A 19137-nucleotide genomic window follows, 5' to 3' on the forward strand; every position below is an offset into this window, starting at 1 on the left:
CAAGTTTATCTATATCACAGGACACACTGCCTCCTCCTGTGCTCTCGTTAGCTTCGAACCATCACACTCAACATTTTCACAGGAACCCAGTGGAGAGCAAGGAAAGCTGCTAGTGGAGAAATGTTGGCTGTGTACCTCACAAGGGCGGCTCCAACTCTTTCCTAAAGGCAGCAGTTGCTGGTAGGAGAGGCCCAGCCTGCCTCAGAAGTCCTTTAACCCCCAGGATGTCCTAATGACAGCTCTGTTTGCTCACATTCTTTTTTTCTCCTCCTTCCCTGTCTTGGCAATAGTGAAAAACAGTAAAGCAGTTTATTGCTGACCGATTGTTGGGAAACAGAGCTCTCTGCCCGAAATGTGCTGGCAGTCTATTATTTTAGAAAATTCTGAGTCAAGCTCAGAAATAATGGCAAGCTGTCTTTCTTTTTTTTTTTTTTTTTTTTTTTTTTTTTTTTTGGTTTTTTGAGACAGGGTTTCTCTGTGTAGCCTTGGCCATCCTGGACTCACTTTGTAGACCAGGCTGGCCTCGAACTCACAGCGATCCGCCTGCCTCTGCCTCCCCAGTGCTGGGATTAAAGGCGTGTGCCACCACGCCCGGCTCAAGCTGTCTTTCAATAAATAAATAATCCCAGAAAAAAAAATATGTAGTGGTAATGGATTTGATAGTTCAAGAAGAACCTTTACTCTAGTATTCATAGGGAAATAGGATGGATAGAGGAGGGAGATTAAAAATGAGAAGGGAAAATTCAATTCAGGAGGAGAAAACTGAAATCTAGTTGGCACTGGACAGAATTAGAACATTCAAACTAATATTTCAAAGCCAAACCAAACCCTACCCAGTTAGTTTTTTTTTTTTTTTTGTTAACTGGAAAACAGACACCTAGGTTCCTCGACCCCCTCCCCCTGCCCCCAGGATAGGGCTCCATGCTGCCACATATCCCCTCGCTCTATCTTCAGGCAGCAGATATGGTTTTTGTCCCCCAGAAAGTGCCCTGATTCTTTCCAGTAGCTGTGTCAGAGCATATGCGAAAAGCCAGAGAGCATAGCATGGTGCTGAAGTACACAGCTGACTGGAGTCAGTAAACTAAAAACAGAAACAAACCAGATGGTCACTAGCACTTAAAACAGCAAAAGAGAATGTATTAAAGGAACTGCAAAGCTATTTGAACATTTACATTTATTTTCAAATTTATTCATTTAAAAAATGTTAAACATACACGTGTGCGTGTGCGTGTGTGTGTGTGTGTTTTCACACAGGTTCATGATGCACATGTGGAGATCAGAGGACAATTTTCCAGTGTTGATTCTCTCTTTCTATCATGTGGGATCTGGGGGAATTGATGGGCCCTAGGTCTCCCGGCACCTGCCCTGCAGCTTAATTCTTTTTAGTAGTAAAATGCAGTGGTGGGACTATGAGAGCCAATGTTCTTATGTCTGTACTTTGCCATATCTAAAAACAAAAACAAAAACTTGAAATTGGTGTGCTGTAATTTGTTAGAACACATGGCCAGAAATCAACAGAAGATTCACAAATAACTCATTCTATAATATAGGTGTGTATAATTGTATTTCAAACTGTACCTGAAAGAAACTAATTTAAATAAGTTAAACCCATTATTATTATTATTATTATTATTATTATATATTTGAAATATTTTGCAACTTACAACCAGCCTGTGGAATCACCTAGTTATGAGCTTAGTGATTTTAATACACATACTTACTAGATTAGTGTTACTCACTTGAAAATATTACTGTTGAGGTTACAAAGGAGTGGGGAGAATGGGGTGAATCTGGGAAGTGTTGGGGAAAAAGGGTGGATATGATTAAGATACATTGTATACACCTGTGAAATTCTCTCTCTGAAACTCTCAAAGAGTAAAGTATACTAAAATAGCTGTCATTTCTGAAAATTTTTATTAAAATATATAGGAAAGTTTTTTTATTATAACTAAAAATGTCCAGATATAATATTACTATGCTAGAACCATAATTATTTGCAATGTTTTCATAGAGAATGACAATATTCAGATTAGGTACAGGAAAGAAACTGAAACATTTTAAATACTTGGTATTTCCATCGGTTTCCTCTGTTCTGCAATTGGAAGAGAGAGTCCCACATGTGTAAGTTTCTGACTATTTCCGAAGATCTGTGTTGGAAGGTTTTTTTGCCATTAGAAACTGTGATTCTCGACGGGACCTTTTCAGCTTTGCCCGACGATTTTGGAACCAAATCTAAAATCAAGGGAGAATAAAACAGTTCTCAGACACGTGAGTGCATCGTCACCACAGGTAACAGCTGTGTTTGACAATTACCTGGATTCTGTCTTCCTCTAAATTCAGCTTCTGAGCTAGGTCCTCTCTGATATCAATGCCTGGATAGCAGTTCATTCTGAAGACATTTTCCAATACTTCAACCTAGAGGAAGGAAGGGATTCTTTAAAGTGATAATACTTCTTATGCCACCAAAATTGGGCTTTTATTTGTACAGATAGAAAATGCACTTAACCTTGGGCAATTCATCTAAATACATTTTTTTAATGGATTACCCAGAAACTATAAAAATATGAGTCCATTCTTTCACTAATGCTGTTTCTCATTGCCAGAGCTAATGGCATTTGTTCACCAGGTTATCATTTATAGCCTTTGTGTTATCGCTCTTGGGTTAAAAAAAATAAAAAACTTCCCACCTGATTTTGGGTAAAAGCCGTTCTTGGTCTTCGTCCTCTGTACCAACTCAACTCTCTTTTCAGAGAGAGTGTTTCTGAGGTTGAAAAATACTTTTCAAATTTCGAAGCCCTTTCTTCCGGCAATGGACGATCCACTGGACAAGGCAATGAGATCTCCTTGGGGAAATCTGGGGCATGGAGGCATGGCTTGTCATCTTTCTCTAGAATCAGAATAGTAAACTCCCATCTCAGATTGCCTGTGTTCCACAGAGTTCTGGAGAAAGTCGTTTCAGTAACTTATTTTGAAATTTCCTAGAGAATTCTTCAGGGTTTCACAAAGCAATTGCCTCTCCACACACCCCACCCCCATCAACCAAAAAAAGAAGAGAGAAAAGAGAGGGAAGGAAGGAGAGAAAGAGAGTGGGAGGAGGGAGAGAAGAGAGAGACTGCCTTGGTGATTAGTGATAGAGAACATTTGGACGCTACCCTTTATTTTTCAGTGGAGAGAGGTTTAGAATGCCTGATGTGTTGAATACACACAGAGGGTCCTTCTGAAGCAAATGCTAGATCCCTTATGGGCTTGTTGGAGGCCTTTTTTCCCCCCCTAAATATTTATGGAACAGAGTGAGAACATAGTTTCTAATTCTATACTGAGTGAAATAAAAGGCAAACTAAAAATGCAGATGAATTTAAAAATTAATTTGTGGCATACCTGAGTCGCCGCAGGTGTCTGTCCAGGGTCTGTGGGGTCTTATAGACGTTACACAGTCTTTTTTCTTGTCCAGTCCTAAAATGCTCTCAATTGAGAAGGAACAGGGTGAGGGTTTACTTTCTGGGAGCTGAGCACCTTCCCTGAGGTTGGGAGACATCCTCTTCTAGATTGTACAGAGCTGGAGGGCTCCTGCCCCACGTGTGCAGAGCTGGGATCTTCCAGCAGTTCACCTTATAGCTTTGCTGACTAGGGGGCTGGGTTTTCCACGTCACTAATTAAAATCCTGTTTTAGAAAGTTTTAGCAAGTCAATGAACACTTGCCCAGCCAGCAGCTTAAGGAGTTAATTGTTTATTTGTTTGCAAGTAATTAGCAACTAATGGCTACACCAGGGGGCCACCTACAGGGACAAAAAGTGTTATCTCTCCTAAGCAGAACACAGACTTAACTTTCTCGAAAGAAGTGATGCACAAACGCAGCACTCCTCTTTTATTTGAGATCATTAATGTATAAAATTGTGTTTTTATTCTCAAGTTTATGTTTTCAAGGATTTTAGTTACCTAAATGTACAGGAAAGACAGAAGAGCAGTCAACTAATAAATAATCTGATTTAGTGAATGTTCTTCCAAGGAAACTGGAAAAAATAATAATCTTTTAATGCTATTACGGTAATTCTGATAAAAAATGCCTGTTTTCCATATGCATATGTAATGGTGAATGTTGTCAATGAAAACAGTAGTCTTTGGAGTGCAGCATACTGGAAAAGCCTGGCAATGTTATTAACACAGAGTGTAATTGTCTTCCAAGTGCCTTGGATTAATTCATAGGAACAGTTGCACCACATATTTTAAATAATTAATAAGCTAATTCCTTTCTTTCATTCTTTCTTTTAAGTGGGAGAGATACAAGCTTATGTGAGGTTCATATGCTATAGAGAATAATTTCTTTCCATCACACAGTTATTTCAAAGAACATAGTTAAATATACATTTTTTGTTTTGTTTATTTTTATTGCTTTTTGTTTTTTGTTTTTCGAGATAGGGTTTCTTCTCTGTGTAGCCTTGGCTGTCCTGGACTCGTTTTGTAGACCAGGCTGGCCTCAAACTCACAGCGATCCACCTGCCTCTGCCTCTCAAGTGATAGGATTAAAGGTGTACACCACCACACCTGTCTTTTTTGTTTGTTTGTTTTTGTTTTTTGAGACAGGGTTTCTCTGTGTAGCCTTGGCTGTCCTAGACTCCCTTTGTAGACCAGGCTGGCCTCGAACTCACAGCGATCCACCAGCCTCTGCTTCCCAAGTGCTGGGATTAAAGGCGTTCGCCACCACACCCGGCCTTTTTTTTTTTTTTTTTTTTTTTTTTTGATACAGGGTTTCTCTGTGTAGTCTTGGCTGTCCTGGACTCACTTTGTAGACCAGGCTGGCCTCAAACTCACAGTGATCCTCCTGCCTCTGCCTCCTGAGTGCGCTACCACACCTGGCCTTTTTTTTTTTTTTTTTTTAAGACAAGTTCTCATTATATAGTTAGGGAACTAAGTCTCTAGACCAGACTGGCTTTGAACTGACAGAGATCTGCCTCCCTTTGCCTGATGAACACTGGAATTTTGTTTTTTTGAGACAGAGGTTTTTTTTTGTTTTGTTTTGTTTTGTTTTGTTTTGTTTTTTGAACACTGGAATTTAAGGTGGAAGATATGGTGTATTTGCCAGCTCTTGACTTAGGGCTTGTCTATGTGACTTGCTTTGGCCAGTGGAAGGAATGTGAGCAAAAGCTCAAAATATGTTAGCATAATTGGTTTGCCTCTGTGGGCTTCTGGTAACCCTGTGACACCATCCCTGTGGTAGCTACTGGTCTTTAGCTTTCTGCCTAAGCCCTAGAGTGGACTCTAACACATTTTACAAACTGTAGTCAAATCAGCTGAGTCCAGCAAAGCTTAGGCAATTGGAAACTGGACTCTCTCTCTCTCTCTCTCTCTCTCTCTCTCTCTCTCTCTCTCTCTCTCTGTTTTGTTTTTCAGATAGAGTTTCTCTGTGTAACAGCCCTGGCTATCCTGGAACTTGCTTTGTAGACTAGGCTGGCCTTGAATTTACAAAGATCCACGTGCCTCTGCCTCCTGAGGGCTGCTGGGACTAAAGGTATGAACCACCACACCTGGACTTGGCGTGATATTTTCTAAGCAAGAAAAACAAACATCCAGTTTAAGCTACTAATATCTGTGGAAACTTTTATATGTATAATCTTTCTTCTTAAACAATTTAAAAATAGGGGCTGGAGAGATGGCTCAGAGGTTAGGAGCACCGCCTGCTCTTCCAAAGATCCTGAGTTCAATTCCCAGCAACCACATGGTGGCTCACAACCATCTATAATGTGACCTGATGTCCTCTTCTAGTATGCAGGTGTACATGGAGGCAGAACACTGTATAATAAATACATAAATAAATCTTTTTTTAAAATTAAAAATAAGTCGGGCGTGATGGCGCACACCTTTAATCCCAGCACTCGGGAGGCAGAGGCAGGTGGATCGCCGTGAGTTTGAGGCCAGCCTGGTCTACAAAGAGAGTTCCAGGACAGCGAAGGTTACACAGAGAAACCTTGACTCAAAAAACCAAAAAGAGAAAGAAAAAGGAAAAAGAAAGAAAGAAAGGAAGGAAGGAAGAAAGAAAGAAGGAAAGAAATAAATACATTAAGAGAAACAAACACAATTGTATATTTTGGTTTCTTGAGACAGAGTCTCTCTGTGTTAGCCTTGGCTGTCCTGCAGTCACTTTGTAGACCAGGCTGTCCTTGAACTCACAGTGACCCACCTGCCTCTGCCTCCCAAGTGCTGGGATTAAAGGCGTGCACAACCATGCCCAGTTTTGAATAGCTTTTTTATTTACAATTCAATACTTGTTGAATGTTCTGTTTGAATTAATGATTTATACTCTACTTAAAAAAAAAAAACCATGCCGGGCGTAGTGGCGCACGCCTTTAATCCCAGCACTCGGGAGGCAGAGGCAGGCAGATCGCTGTGAGTTCAAGGCCAGCCTGGTCTACAAAGTGAGTCCAGGACAGTCAAGGCTATACAGAGAAACCCTGTCTCGAGAAACAAAACAAAACAACAACAACAAAAAAACCCCACAATACTCTGCTATGTTCCTTTCTACTAGAACAGTGGGGAACTGGAAAGTCCCCACGCCCATATCCTAGCCAATCAGCTTAAAATGCTTTGTCTAGCTACCTGGATACATTGTGCTCAGAACAAAATCAATTCTTCTTGTGGTTAGCTAGTCAAATGACTTAATTGTGCCTTCTCCCTTGCTTCCCACCGGGTTGCCTGATTGTTACCTGGTTACAGTTTTTCTTATAAACGGCCTGCCTTAGAAGCTGACCAATGTCAATTAGGCTCCCGAGTCTCTTCTGTGCCCCTGATTGGAATCAGCCTTGCCTTGGGATGTGCATTCACTCAATAAGCCATCACTCTCTCACTGGGACTGGTGCTCAAGTGGTTTGTGTGGCATTTCTTGTAGTACAACAGGGAGTACTTACCAAGCATACACAAGGCCTTGGATTCAATGCCTAGTGCCACATAAACTTGGTATAGTGGTTCCTGCCTGTAATCGCAGCACTGGGAAACTGGGAGTTCAAGGTCATATTCAGCTACAAAGTCAAGTTAGAGGACAGCCTGGGATACATGAGACTGTCTCAAAGCAATAAATAATAAAATATAGACTCAACAGTTTTCTTATTGCTAAGTCTTTTTAGTGCCAAGTACATCAGACTGGCTTTTTTTATATCCAAAATTTTAAAGGTAGTAATAATTTAGCACATGTAAGACTTGCAAATATTTTTTTTAGTTGACTAGTATGCTTTGAGGCTGATGTTGTGAGGCTGTTGATGAAGATATACAGGGACTATTAATTAGTAAAGACAATAGAACAGAAACTATGGAAACAGAAAATGCAAATCAAGGTTAGCTAAAAATAGGCTTCTATCAGCTCAGAAAAGTCTACTGAATCAATCTTACTGATTTATCTCTCCATAAATATATTTTATGGTTCATACATTTTAAAGTAAATTATAGACATCAGTACACATCCCCTCTAAACTCTGCAGTAACTGTCACATCAACTATAGTTTAATACGTGCTTATGCTTTTGTAGATAAAGGGAAAAATCTCCAAGTACTGATCAGTGAGTACTGACAAATACGCAGACCTATGATCCAAACCCCATCAAAAATATAGAACACAAGGGCAGCAGAATCAACTTCACATTAAAGGTGTGTGCTACCACGCCCAGCTTTTAGGGCCTGTTTCTTACAATGCTTCGTCTCTCCATGTAATAAGCATGGTGCCTCCCATAAAAAAGGATTTTATGTGACTTTTTATTTTTTTGAGACAGGGTCTCTCTGTGTTAGCCCTGGCTGTCCTGGACTTGCTTTGTAGACCAGGCTGGCCTCGAACTCACAGTGATCCGCCTACCTCTGCCTCCCAAGTGCTGGGATTAAAGGCGTGTGCCACCATGCTCGGCTAATGTGACCTTTTGAATAAGTTCAATTACTTATAATACTGACAAGATACCTTAGCCTTTGGTTTTCTTCTTTTAAGAAAGTTCTAAAATTATGTTTCTTTTCTGTGTGCATGCCTACCTGCCACACTTAGAGTTGTAAGAGGATAATTTACAATAGGTGGTTCTCTCCTTTTACCGTGGGCATCCCAGAGATCCAACTCAAGTCATCAGACAGTTAGCACCTTTACTTGCTTTACCTGGCCTGCTCAGTCTTTACTTTTCTCAAAACTCAAAAGCAAAGTTTGATAGTATTCATTTTCTTACTTTTTTCTTTGACATGGTCCTATTGTATAACCCACTTCTGGGAACTCACTGTGTAGACTGACTGACTCCTTTATAGTGATCCACTTGCCTTCCAGGTGCTAGGATTTGCCTATACGGATAGTTTTCATTTTCAAATAAGTTAAAATTGTTACTGAAAACCTTTTTCTCCCTTCATCCCTTCATCCCTCTGTCCATCTCTCTCTCTCTCTCATTTTAAATTATAGAAATTTGACATAAAATAATCCAAATCACATGACTTTTACTTTTAAGAAGATTCACTTTACACTATGGTTCAGAGAGTAAAAATAGTACAATTTTCTTCACTTTATTTTCACCCTGCTCCTGCTGGCTACCAACCACTAATGCTACACAAGCATTCTGCTACTTTGTTATAATTCCCAGCCCCTGTCTTTGGAAATGTCCTGGTATAAATAGGAAGATGTCACATATCCATGTGTTTTCATCTACATTGACTTTGTACATGGATTTTTTGATGGTATGGCTGCACCCACCCCCACTGAAGCCCATATGGCTCTGCTTGTTTTCTCAGCAGCTATTTGGTACCATACCAAATAGATGAGCCTATACTTATTGAACTACACACTTGATAATAGGCACATAGGTGGTGTGCACATCTTAGTACACCTGCAGGAACAGCTTCCATGGAAACATGCCTTTGAAGAAGAAATTATTTTTACTGGATGCTACCATATTTCCTTCTGTGAAATCTTTACCAATGACCTTTCTACCCAGTGCAGATCTTGCTATATCCTGCTTCAACTGACAGTGGGGACAAAAAAACAAACAAACAAACAAACAAAAACCTCAGGGTTTGATTAAATTAGAGTCGTGTTTCCAATGACTCAATATTTAAAGATAAAACAGTTTAGGATTTTTGGCTCCAAGGAGCTTAGGCCTAAACTTTGATGTTACTTAATCTAATCAGAGCAGATTAAACAGGGGTTGTTAGTTAACCCAACCTGATAGTTACTTCTACATTGTCTCTATGGGATAAATATTATGTGGCTCTAAACAACTTAAAAGCAAACCTCTGAGCCACAACAAACATTCCTTAAACTTCAGCATGTATTAAGGGTTGTGCTAGGTGCTCAGTGTATAAAGACAAAATCATGGCTACCCTAAAGAACGTCATGATTAAGCCGGACATGGCGGCACATGCCTGCAATTTCTGCAATCTGCTAGGAGGAGGCAGGGAATTGACCAAAAGTTTGAGGCCAGCAAGTCTCTTGTCTCTAAAGGAAGTCATGATTAAGAGGATAGTAATTCATAATTGTTTTGGTGGGTATGATAATATGATTGTGGTTAGGTTTTTAAAACCTCTATTAGGGAGCGGGGTGTGGTGGCGCACTCCTTTAATCCCAGCACTCGGGAGGCAGAGGCAGGCGGATCGCTGTGAGTTCAAGGCCAGCCTGGTCTACAAAGCGAATCCAGGACAGCCAAGGCTACACAGAGAGACCCTGTCTCAAAAAACAAAAAAACAAACAAACAAAACAAACAAACAAACAAAAACCTCTATTAGGGGTGGAGAGATGGCTCAAATGGGTAAAATACTTGTCACACAGCATACCTGCATAAACACAGTGCATGTATGTGTATAACACACACATTCTCCCTTAGGATATATCTTAGTAAGTACTTGTGGGTAACATTTCAGAGTGTTTGGGTTTTGCTTTAAGATATTTCAGGAGGGCCAGGCATGGTGGCACATGTTTTTAATGCCAAAACTCGGGGAGGCAAAGGCAGGAGGATCTCTGTGAGTATAAGGCCAGCCTGATCTGCAGAGTGAGTTCTAGGGCAGTCACTCCTGAATTACTTCAGTATTTTTCCTGCAAAGACTTTCTTCTCTCATCACACTGAACCCATCAAAGGCAAGAAATCAACACTGACACACCACAGCCATGCAATTATCAAATCTCATGCAAGTTTCATCAACTGCCATCCACAAATAATAGATCTGGTCCAGAGTGAGACATTGCTTTCAATTGTGTGTTGAAATCTTATTTACTTGGCAAGAGCATCACATTTTCTTGATCTCTAGCACTTGAGAAATTATAGTTACTTTCTAGAATGTCCTTCTGTTAAATTCATCTGATATTTCCTCATGATTAAGTTTAGGTTGGATCTTTGGTAGAACCAACACAGAAGCCATAATGTGTTCTTTCCATGTGTCCTACCAGGTAGCATGTATTTCTGACTTGTCTATTAGTGGGGCCATTAAACTCTGAGGGTTTCAGACTCCCATTATGGAGAGGAGAGGTAGGCATGAAATTCCACCCCTTCCTGAGGAGCTCACATCTTCTGGGAGGGGAAAGTTGGTTTTCTTTAAGGATGTAGCCTCTGAGAGGCTGACCAAGCAGAAGGTCACATATCCAGGAGTATGTTGGCAGTAGAGATTGGACTTAATGGGTTTAAAAAAAAAAGTTAGGCACAAAGCTGGTTAGGTAGGGAAGTGGTGGGCTAGATCTGGGAGGGGTTGGGAGATGGGGTGGATATGATCAAAATACACTGTATGAAGTTCTCAAAGAACTGAAAAAGAAAACAAATGCTATCCTTCAGCCCTCTTCACTGTAAACTTACTATTTATATATATTTTTTTTTCGAGCAAAAAATTTATTTATTCATTTCTTGCATTTGAAGTACTCCTCGATGATATCCTTGGCCTGAGATTCTTTGCCATAGTCCTTAACCACTACACAACTGCAACCAACCACTTTCCGTGGCTTCCCCTCTCGATCGATTTTACAGAGGCTTACCCATCCCCCCAGTTTCTTGTTGTCATCAACCTTAATCAGGTTGATCTGGTGCTCAGCACACAGCACCTCCGCCAGCTTGACGTACATGGGCTCATCGCAGTTGGATGCCAGCACACAAAGGCGGGCCTGGCGCTTGTCTAAGGCTTTGGCAGCTTCGCGTAGGCCACGTGCTAGGCCGTCGTGGATGAGGGCGGTCTTCAGCACCTCTTGAAGAGCAGTGTTGATGTCCATTACACCTCCAGCAGCAATGTCTTCCTCGGCCATGGCGGTGGATTATGGGTGAAGCTGAATCTTGAACACACCCGAGCCTCCTCCTCCACACAACTCAGCGGCGGCAGGGGAAAAAGCTATTTATATATTTTTAACAGTAGCTTTTTACTACTAATATCTTTTTAATGATATTTTGTTGGGGAAGATGCTTTATTTTTTTGTGCTAGAGATTGAACCTAGGACTCTGTACTAGACAAGTGTCCCACCACTGAGCTATTTTATTATTATTATTATTATTATTATTATTATTATTAATTATTTTTCTAAGCTATTCTTTTTTAAGGCAGTGTTACTATTACGTAGCCCAGGCTGCCGTGGGACTAGCCGTTCTCATGCCTTAGCCTCTTGGTTGCTTGGAATATGGGAATGAGCCATCATGCCTGGTGAGGGAGGTGTTTTAAACCTTTAAATATTCTATTTCTTTCCTTTCTCTTTCTTTTTTTTTTTTTTTTTTTTTTTTGCGGGGGGGGGGGGGGAAGATTGGTTTTTTGAGACAGTATTTCTCTCTGTAGTCTTGGCTGTCCCGGACTCACTTTGTAGACCAGGCTGGCCTCAAACTCACAGTGATCTGCCTGCCTCTGCCTCCCGAGTGCTGGGATGAAAGGTATGCGCCACCACCACCCGGCTAAATATTCTATTTCTTATCAAACTTTATTTAAAAAAAAAATTCATGTGTGTGAATGACTTTTGCCAGGTGCAGATAGTTTATGTTTGGCATTCTGGGGACTCTTGAGAGGGTATAAATGTGAGAGCCTGGAAAGGGACTGTGGTGGCTACTGCTCCCCTGATGCTGTCCTTGCTGCTGCTGGGTCTTGCTGCTATTTTTGCTGTTAGTAGATTGTTGGATTGCTGGTTGCTGGATTGTTGGTTGCAGGTTGGAGATATTCTGATGAGGAAGATTGGACTTGCCTCAAGGAACTAGATGCCTTGAATGAAGTATGAAGTAGTTTAAAAAGATCTATGTCCCCTTTCCCCTGTAGCCTTCTTTTTCTCTTACCTAGTATTGGGGGGCAGGGTTGGAAGGGATTGGGGTGGAGGAGCGCAGTAGATATAGGAACCCAATAAAGTAGCCAAAAAGCCTGGTTACAAAGTATATTTTATAAATCATTAAGTTTATTTAAAATAGTATCGATTTATCCCATTTGATCTTTTTCTTTCACTCATTTGTTTCAAAGCACAATTTCTATTGAAGTGGGTTTGCTTTCATCTTAGGGTACAGGCTGCTGGAGTAATCACAGAGTGTCACAGGATTTTACATGATAGGGGCTCCTTCGTCTCCCTATCTGCTTCTTAGCCTGGCCTCCTTGATCTTTTCTAGTTACCTTCACCTCTGTGCTATTTGCAAGTTAGGCCAGGCCACTCCTGTTTTAGCGCTTTGACTTCTGTGCTGACCGTCTCTTATTGGAATGTTCTTGCCTCAGGTGTCCCTACACGGCACTTCAAGGTCAGATGTCACTGTCTCAATGAAGGATACCTTAAAAGCCTATTTAAAATTGTGAGTGCCTCCCATCCCTTTTTCCTGCTCAATTTTCATTGCAGTTTCTAACATAATAATACCTCAACACTAAGTATTTCTTTCTAACGGTCTTTCTCTTCACCACACCTTCTAAACAGTTCCATAGGGGCAGAGATTGTTAATGTTTTGCTCATTATGTAATAAATGCTTGTTGATTGAAGACAGTCATTCCCTGAGGTGGTTTGAATTCCCAAACTAAACACCACCATCTAGTGTTCATGAAAGGATGTGCTCGTTAACCCTAGACTGACTCGCACTACGTGAAAAAAGTTGTGGTTTAATCAATTCGCCGTTACCTTGTTTTGTTTTTAAACATCACTTAGTGTTTTGTAAAAATCAAGACATTTATGGCTCTGAAACAGTCGCAGGATATACTGACTTCTCTGACAGTAACCTCTTCCCCCTTTTACCCAGCCTTCCAGAACTCTTATGCTAGTAAAAGTATCAAATAGGCCATGCATCTTTTTAAACTTTGAGGCAATTCCAAACCTCTCCCATAAACAAACAAGCAGAAGATCAGATAGTCACTACAGCGATAGTTTTGCTTGTTGGTACACCCTTTCTCTAAGATATCAAAATACAAATGCTGTGGTCTGAATGTCCCCACCAAAACTCCTGTTACAATTTATTCCCCATTGTGAGGTATTAGGAGGGTGGAGGGACATGGAGACAGCTCAGCCAGTAAAATATCTGCTCTGCAAGCAAGGGGACCTGGCTTTGGATACCTAGCACATAAAAGCTAGGCTTGGTGTTTTGCATCTATAACCCTGTTGGTTACAGGGGTGGGGCAGAAACAGGCAGATTCTAGATTTTCTGGCCTACTAAGCTAGCCAAAATAGCAAGCTGTGGATTCAGTGAGAGACCTCGTCTCAAAAAGTAAGGTGGGGAACAATTGAGACAGACACTAATATGGACCTGTACTCTCCATATGGGCATGCATGAGCAAGTGCAGCCATGCCATCCCATGCACACACATGCACATAATATACACACCGACTTAGACCTGGGAATGGGGACGATGACAAGGGATAGGAGAGGAAAGAAAGTTATTTAGCTGTGGTATTTGATGATGAGATTCTGATAGATTAAATGAGGCCATTAATTGAGACACAAATTCAAGGGGACTCTGGGTTTATAAAATGAGAAAGAGAGACTATGACTCCTGGGCTCCCTTGGGACTTTATGCAAGAAGGACATCTCAGACATGGCTGGGCAGTCTTGAACTTCTTAGTCTTCCACAAACCAAACACACCTTTACTCTTTACAAATCAGTCCATGGCATTGCGTTGTACCAAGAGAAAATGGACGAAAAACCCCAAGGGTGGTGGTATACTTTTGTAATCTCAGCTTTCGGCAGGTAGAGCTAAAAGGATCAGAATTCAGTGTTAACCTGAGCTACAAAGGGACTTTGAGGTCAGTCTGGCTATGTGAGACCCTGTCAGAAAAGAAGAAGAAGAAGAAGAAGAAGAAGAAGAAGAAGAAGAAGAAGAAGAAGAAGAAGAAGAAGAAGAAAAGTAAAGCTCCCAAGTCACAGTGATAAAACAGCTCCCTTAGATAGTAAGCAGGGTCTTCTGATGTAGAACACATTGGTTTCTTTGGATATGATAAAGGAAAAGTGTAGAAAATGCAAGCTGCTGTCTTTTACTACTTAATAGTAGGTATTGAAAAGGACAGGTATAGTTTTCACTCACTACTTATTGTGCTAGGTGCTACCCTGAAGCTCGGTGACTATTTTTTATCAGTTCTTCAGTGTAGAATTCCTTTAGTCAGCCTCATTTCTCAGGTGACACAGAGAAGCAACTTGGCTAAAGTCACGGAGCTACTAAATGCTAGAGACAGGGTTCCAACAGTCAGTGGTCTCCATCGTACCTAAGCAGGAGCTCATTTCCCAGGCCCTTGTCCACCCTTCCCACAAGGAATGGATGTGATACTGCTTTATGCCAAAGTTCTTGGTCTGAGCAAAGAAATTAATTAAAAAGGCAGTTTTTTTTTTAAAAACCAGGTAGAATGATTTGCGCTTCCAAATTACCAATTCATGTATCCATTTCTTGAATTTGGTTCATCTCAGCTTATGTGAAAGATCTGCCACCATGCCTGATTTTATGTGATACTGGAGTTGAAGCTGCTGACTTCATGCATGCTAGGCAAGCATTCTACCCACTGAGCAAATTAATCTCCAGCCTTTTGTATAGCTAACCAACAACCTGTGAGTTCCTCTATCATGACACTCAATAGCTGTGTGCGTGTGTGTATCTGTTTTATTGAGCACTGGAATTATACTATGCTAAGCGTATACAATATAGTTCTTTGTTTCTGTTTGTTTTTTGAGACAGGGTTTTTCTACATAGCCTTCGCTGTCCTGAAACTCACTCCGTAGACCAGGGTGGCCTTGAACTCACCGAGATCTGCTTATCTCTGCCTCCCAAGTGCTGGATTAAAAGTGTGTGCCACCACTGCCTTACTACATTATACTTCTAGAAGGTGCATTAATGCCCCTAGATTTCAGACTGATGGAGTCTTTGAGATGATATTTGGGGTCTCCTGGCTCTACAGATGATTCTGGAAATGAGGCTCCTCTCACCATTCTGGCCATTGGGAATTACTCTTCTAAATGTCTGTATTACTAATTTTTGGCTGTTGTGCTGGGGACTGAAACCAAGGTGTCGCACATGCTAGAGACACAGTCTACCACTGAGCTATAACCCTCATACTGACTGGAAAATATCTAAAGTACAAGGTTATTTGGGGGGAAAAGAGGTCATTCTCAGCCGGGGTCAGTGGTGCACATCTCTGATCTCAGCACTTAGGGAGGCAGAGACAACCGGATTGCTGTGAGTTCCAGGCCAGTCTGGTGTACACAGTGAGTCCAGGATAGCCAAGGATGGGGGAGGGAGGAAGAGGTCATTCTCTGTCTCATTTTGACAGAGGTCTTCTCACACAGAGTCTCAGCCCCACTCTGTACTACAGCAGAGATTTCTATCAGGCTTTAGGAATTTGTCCACTTATATGTACTGTGCTCACATCTGGAGGAATAAATTTTTGTTGTTTTTGAGACAGGATTTCTGTGTGTAGCAGCTTTGGCTGTCCTGGGACTCACTTTGTAGACCAGACTGGCTTCAAACTCACAGAAATCCACCTGCCTCTGCCTCCTGAGTGATATGATTATAGATGTGGGCTACCATACCCTTTAGTGCTTGTTTTTTTATTTTATTTTATGTCTTTACTTTATCTTATTCATATATTTTATTTTATGTATATGTGTTATATGTATTTCATGTGCCTGAGTGCATGTCTGTGCATTACATATTCAGTGCCAATGGAGGCAAGAAGAGAGTTTTAGATCCTCTGGAAATAGAGTTGCAGACCGTTGGTGAGCCGCCATGTGGGTGCTGGGAATCAAACCCAGGCCCTGTGGAAGAGCATCTCTCTAGCCCCTAGAGGGATATTTTGTAAAAGTAAAGCCTCAGAGTCATTTGGGTCGTTGGATTCTTTCCTATTGCGAACTACAGATGAGCACTTCAAGGAATAGTATGTAAAAACCTAATTATACGAAGATCAAATATAATTTCAGAAGACTAGTAATTGACAAGTCTGCTAATGGGACTGTGTGTCTTTTGTTGTAAGTTGCACGTGTGAAACGTCTCCACGAATTATATGTGTAAAGTAGCTCTAAGAATTCTTTGATGGACGCTGCCTAATCTTCATTAGCTTTCCATAAAATTAACCAGCGGCCTTAAGATTTTACTATGTTATCCACAATGCCAGCCTCCATACCCTCAAAGGCATTCTCTGAATAAGCTGTATTTCTCGCATAAAAGAAAACGGGCTTAAGCTTAACTGAGTTGGTTAGCTATACAAAAGATGTGGCTCGGTGGCTATAATGCTTGCCTAGCGTGCATGAAGACCCGAGCTTCCTCTCCAGCACCACATAAAGTCAGGCATGGTGGCAGACCAGGAGGTGGAGGCAGGGTGATCACCCTTCGTCACATAGAAAGTTTAAGGCCAGCTTGGGCTACAAGAGACTGTCTCAGAAATACTCCCCTCCCCCCAACTAAACAAAACCAAATCCTACCAACTTTATCAAAAGAAGAAAATATAAGATCTCCAGCCTTAGAGGTGTTTTAAAATAATAAGGTGTATATTTGGATGAACAGGTATCCAGTGTCCTAAAGTCACAGCCACTTTGTTTTTCTAGTTTTATAAACTTTTTTCCCCCAAAGGATTTATTTATTATGCACACAGTGTTCTGCCTGCATGTAATGCCTTCAGGCCAGAAGAGGGCACCAGATCTCATTACAGATGGTTGTGAGCCACCATGTAGTTGCTGGGAATTGAACTCATGACCTTTGGAAGAGCAGCCAGTGCTCTTAACCTCTGAGCCATCTCTCCAGCCCTAGTTTTATAATCTTATAATCTGACTAAACTACTTTATTTTTTGGTTTTTCGAGACAGAGTTTCTCTGTGTAGCCTTGGGCTCTTCAGACCAGGTTGGCCTCGAACTCACAGAGATCTGCCTGCCGCTGCCTCTCAAGTGCTGGGACTAAAGGTGAGCATCACCACTGCCTGGCCCGAAACTACTTTTTACCCTAACTCATCAACAATGAGTTTTAACCATCTAGGCTTGGCAAGAATTCCTCGCCCTGTTAAGGTACTGTGTGAGCATCTTGGGACCACTTTACAGAACCAATTTTGATAGACTAACAGCAAAGAATTATTTAACTTGATGATAGATAATATCACACCCAGATAATTCAGATGCTAAATGTAATTTTTTTTCTTTCTTTTTTCTTACCTCTGGGTTTGACCAAGCTGGTTGGTTAATTCCTCTTGCTACACCACCCAATTACTCTTCTTTCTCATACTTTGATAATTGTCATCAGCTATTGTTATCTTCCTTTTTCTTTCCTTTTGCAAATTACAGATTAAGCAAGAAGGCCACTTACCTTGAAAGTTTTCTTTCTCTTCCTCCTCCTGCTCTCCCTCCCCCTCCCCCTTTCTTTCTCTGGCACAGGCTCTCACAGGCTGGTCTGGAACTCTGAATCTAGACCAGGCTTGCTTTCAACTTGCACGTCTGCCTCCTGAATGCTGGGAATATGGACATGAGTCACCACACACCTTACCTGAAAGGTTGGCTTCTTTACAGCCAATTGCACCGTGCTCCTGCTGGCTGAGTAAAAAAGAAGTACCAAGAATAAAATACCCACAACACAAGTGCAAACCTTTCATACAATCTAAGAATCAGCTCCAACCCACCTTCCTTCAGAACTAAGGGTCTCTTTAGGAGAGTGACTATTTGATAGAGAATTTATGAGCTCTCATAAAAGGATCATAACACTAAACATAATTCTGTGAAACTGTAAGTCTATCATAAAACATCTGACACATAATTTTTATCTTTCAAGAGGTCAGAGGGGAAATCTGGTTACTTTAATTTCAAACACGTGACTTCACCTTCATTGCCATATCTGGATTTGCTCCACAATGTTTGGATTTGGTTCAAAGTAGCTGGAGAAGCAGGAAGCTTAACACTCTTCTCTCAGCACATCAGACTTTTTGAACGACAGTGGAATGCACTGGTGGGTTAATGGGTTGGATTTTTGGGAAGTATTAGTGATTTTGCCATTTGTGTGTGTGTGTGTATTGATAAATTCTTTGCACAACACTGCAGAGGAATAAAGTGTGAAGCTGGAGAAAAGGATGCAGCAAGGCTGAAGCAATAAACAACAAAACAAAAAACAAAACCAAAAAAAATCAAACAACCCCCCTCCTCCCAGCGTTCTAGCCCTTGCATGTCCAATCTCCATCCGTGTAAGCTTCCCTTTGGTGAAACAGAAATGCCAGTTAGTTTGCGAGAGAAGCATTTTACTCACAGAGGTATGTCCCTCAGCAACTGTATCTTTATTTGTATTTTAAAAGACGTTTCCCTTTTTGGTATATAGGAATTAGGTGGTCATAATCAGCAATGTCAAACAGACTTTAAGGCTAGGTAAGACCTAATGATTTGTCAACAAAGTCAAGGGTTTTAAAGTGAGTACGCAGATACCTAGATGTCCAGAAACAAACAAACAAATCGCTTTGGGGGGGGGGGTCTACTCCCTACAAGTTAACCGTAAACCCCATAAATGGCACAATTTCGGATTCCACAGCTTTGTGAATTATCGTCACTTTTCAGGAGTTGAGATTGGGAAACTACGGGCAGGGTTGGGAAGGTTATGGGCACCAGCAGTGGGGACTTTTCTAAGGTTGCTGACGAAATATGGTGCGGAAGTAAAACTGCCTCAAATCCCCACGAGCGGCTTTCACTCCAGGCTCAGGTTAGTCGCGCACAAGCGTGGACAGGGACCTACACACCCTACTATGTGCGGGTAGCCACTCGCACACCGCAAGGTCCG

General features: G+C 41.3%; 2 protein-coding genes across 3 annotated transcripts; both read right to left on the reverse strand.

Moving 5' to 3' along the window:
- Positions 1–1962: 1962 nt before the first annotated feature.
- On the reverse strand, positions 1963–17740 carry HESX1 (HESX homeobox 1). 2 transcript variants are annotated; one of them, XM_084794810.1, is made up of 5 exons: positions 17689–17740; positions 3379–3661; positions 2688–2854; positions 2314–2415; positions 1963–2232 (listed from the first exon to the last, which is right to left on the reverse strand). In XM_084794810.1, the coding sequence occupies exons 2-5, from the start codon at positions 3533–3535 to the stop codon at positions 2134–2136; spliced, it is 525 nt and encodes a 174-aa protein (XP_084650936.1). In that variant the 5' UTR covers positions 3536–3661; positions 17689–17740; the 3' UTR covers positions 1963–2133. The 2 variants fall into 2 exon arrangements, with proteins under 2 accessions (XP_084650936.1, XP_084650935.1); XM_084794809.1 differs by having other exon boundaries at positions 2688–2887.
- LOC311604469 (small ribosomal subunit protein eS12-like) lies at positions 10804–11292 on the reverse strand. The gene has a single exon (XM_084794450.1). The coding sequence runs from the start codon at positions 11221–11223 to the stop codon at positions 10825–10827; it is 399 nt and encodes a 132-aa protein (XP_084650576.1). The 5' UTR covers positions 11224–11292; the 3' UTR covers positions 10804–10824.
- Positions 17741–19137: the final 1397 nt, after the last annotated feature.

Source organism: Acomys minous (assembly GCF_964271855.1).
Source record: "Acomys minous genome assembly, chromosome: 9".
In the NCBI taxonomy this organism is placed as follows: domain Eukaryota; kingdom Metazoa; phylum Chordata; class Mammalia; order Rodentia; family Muridae; genus Acomys; species Acomys minous.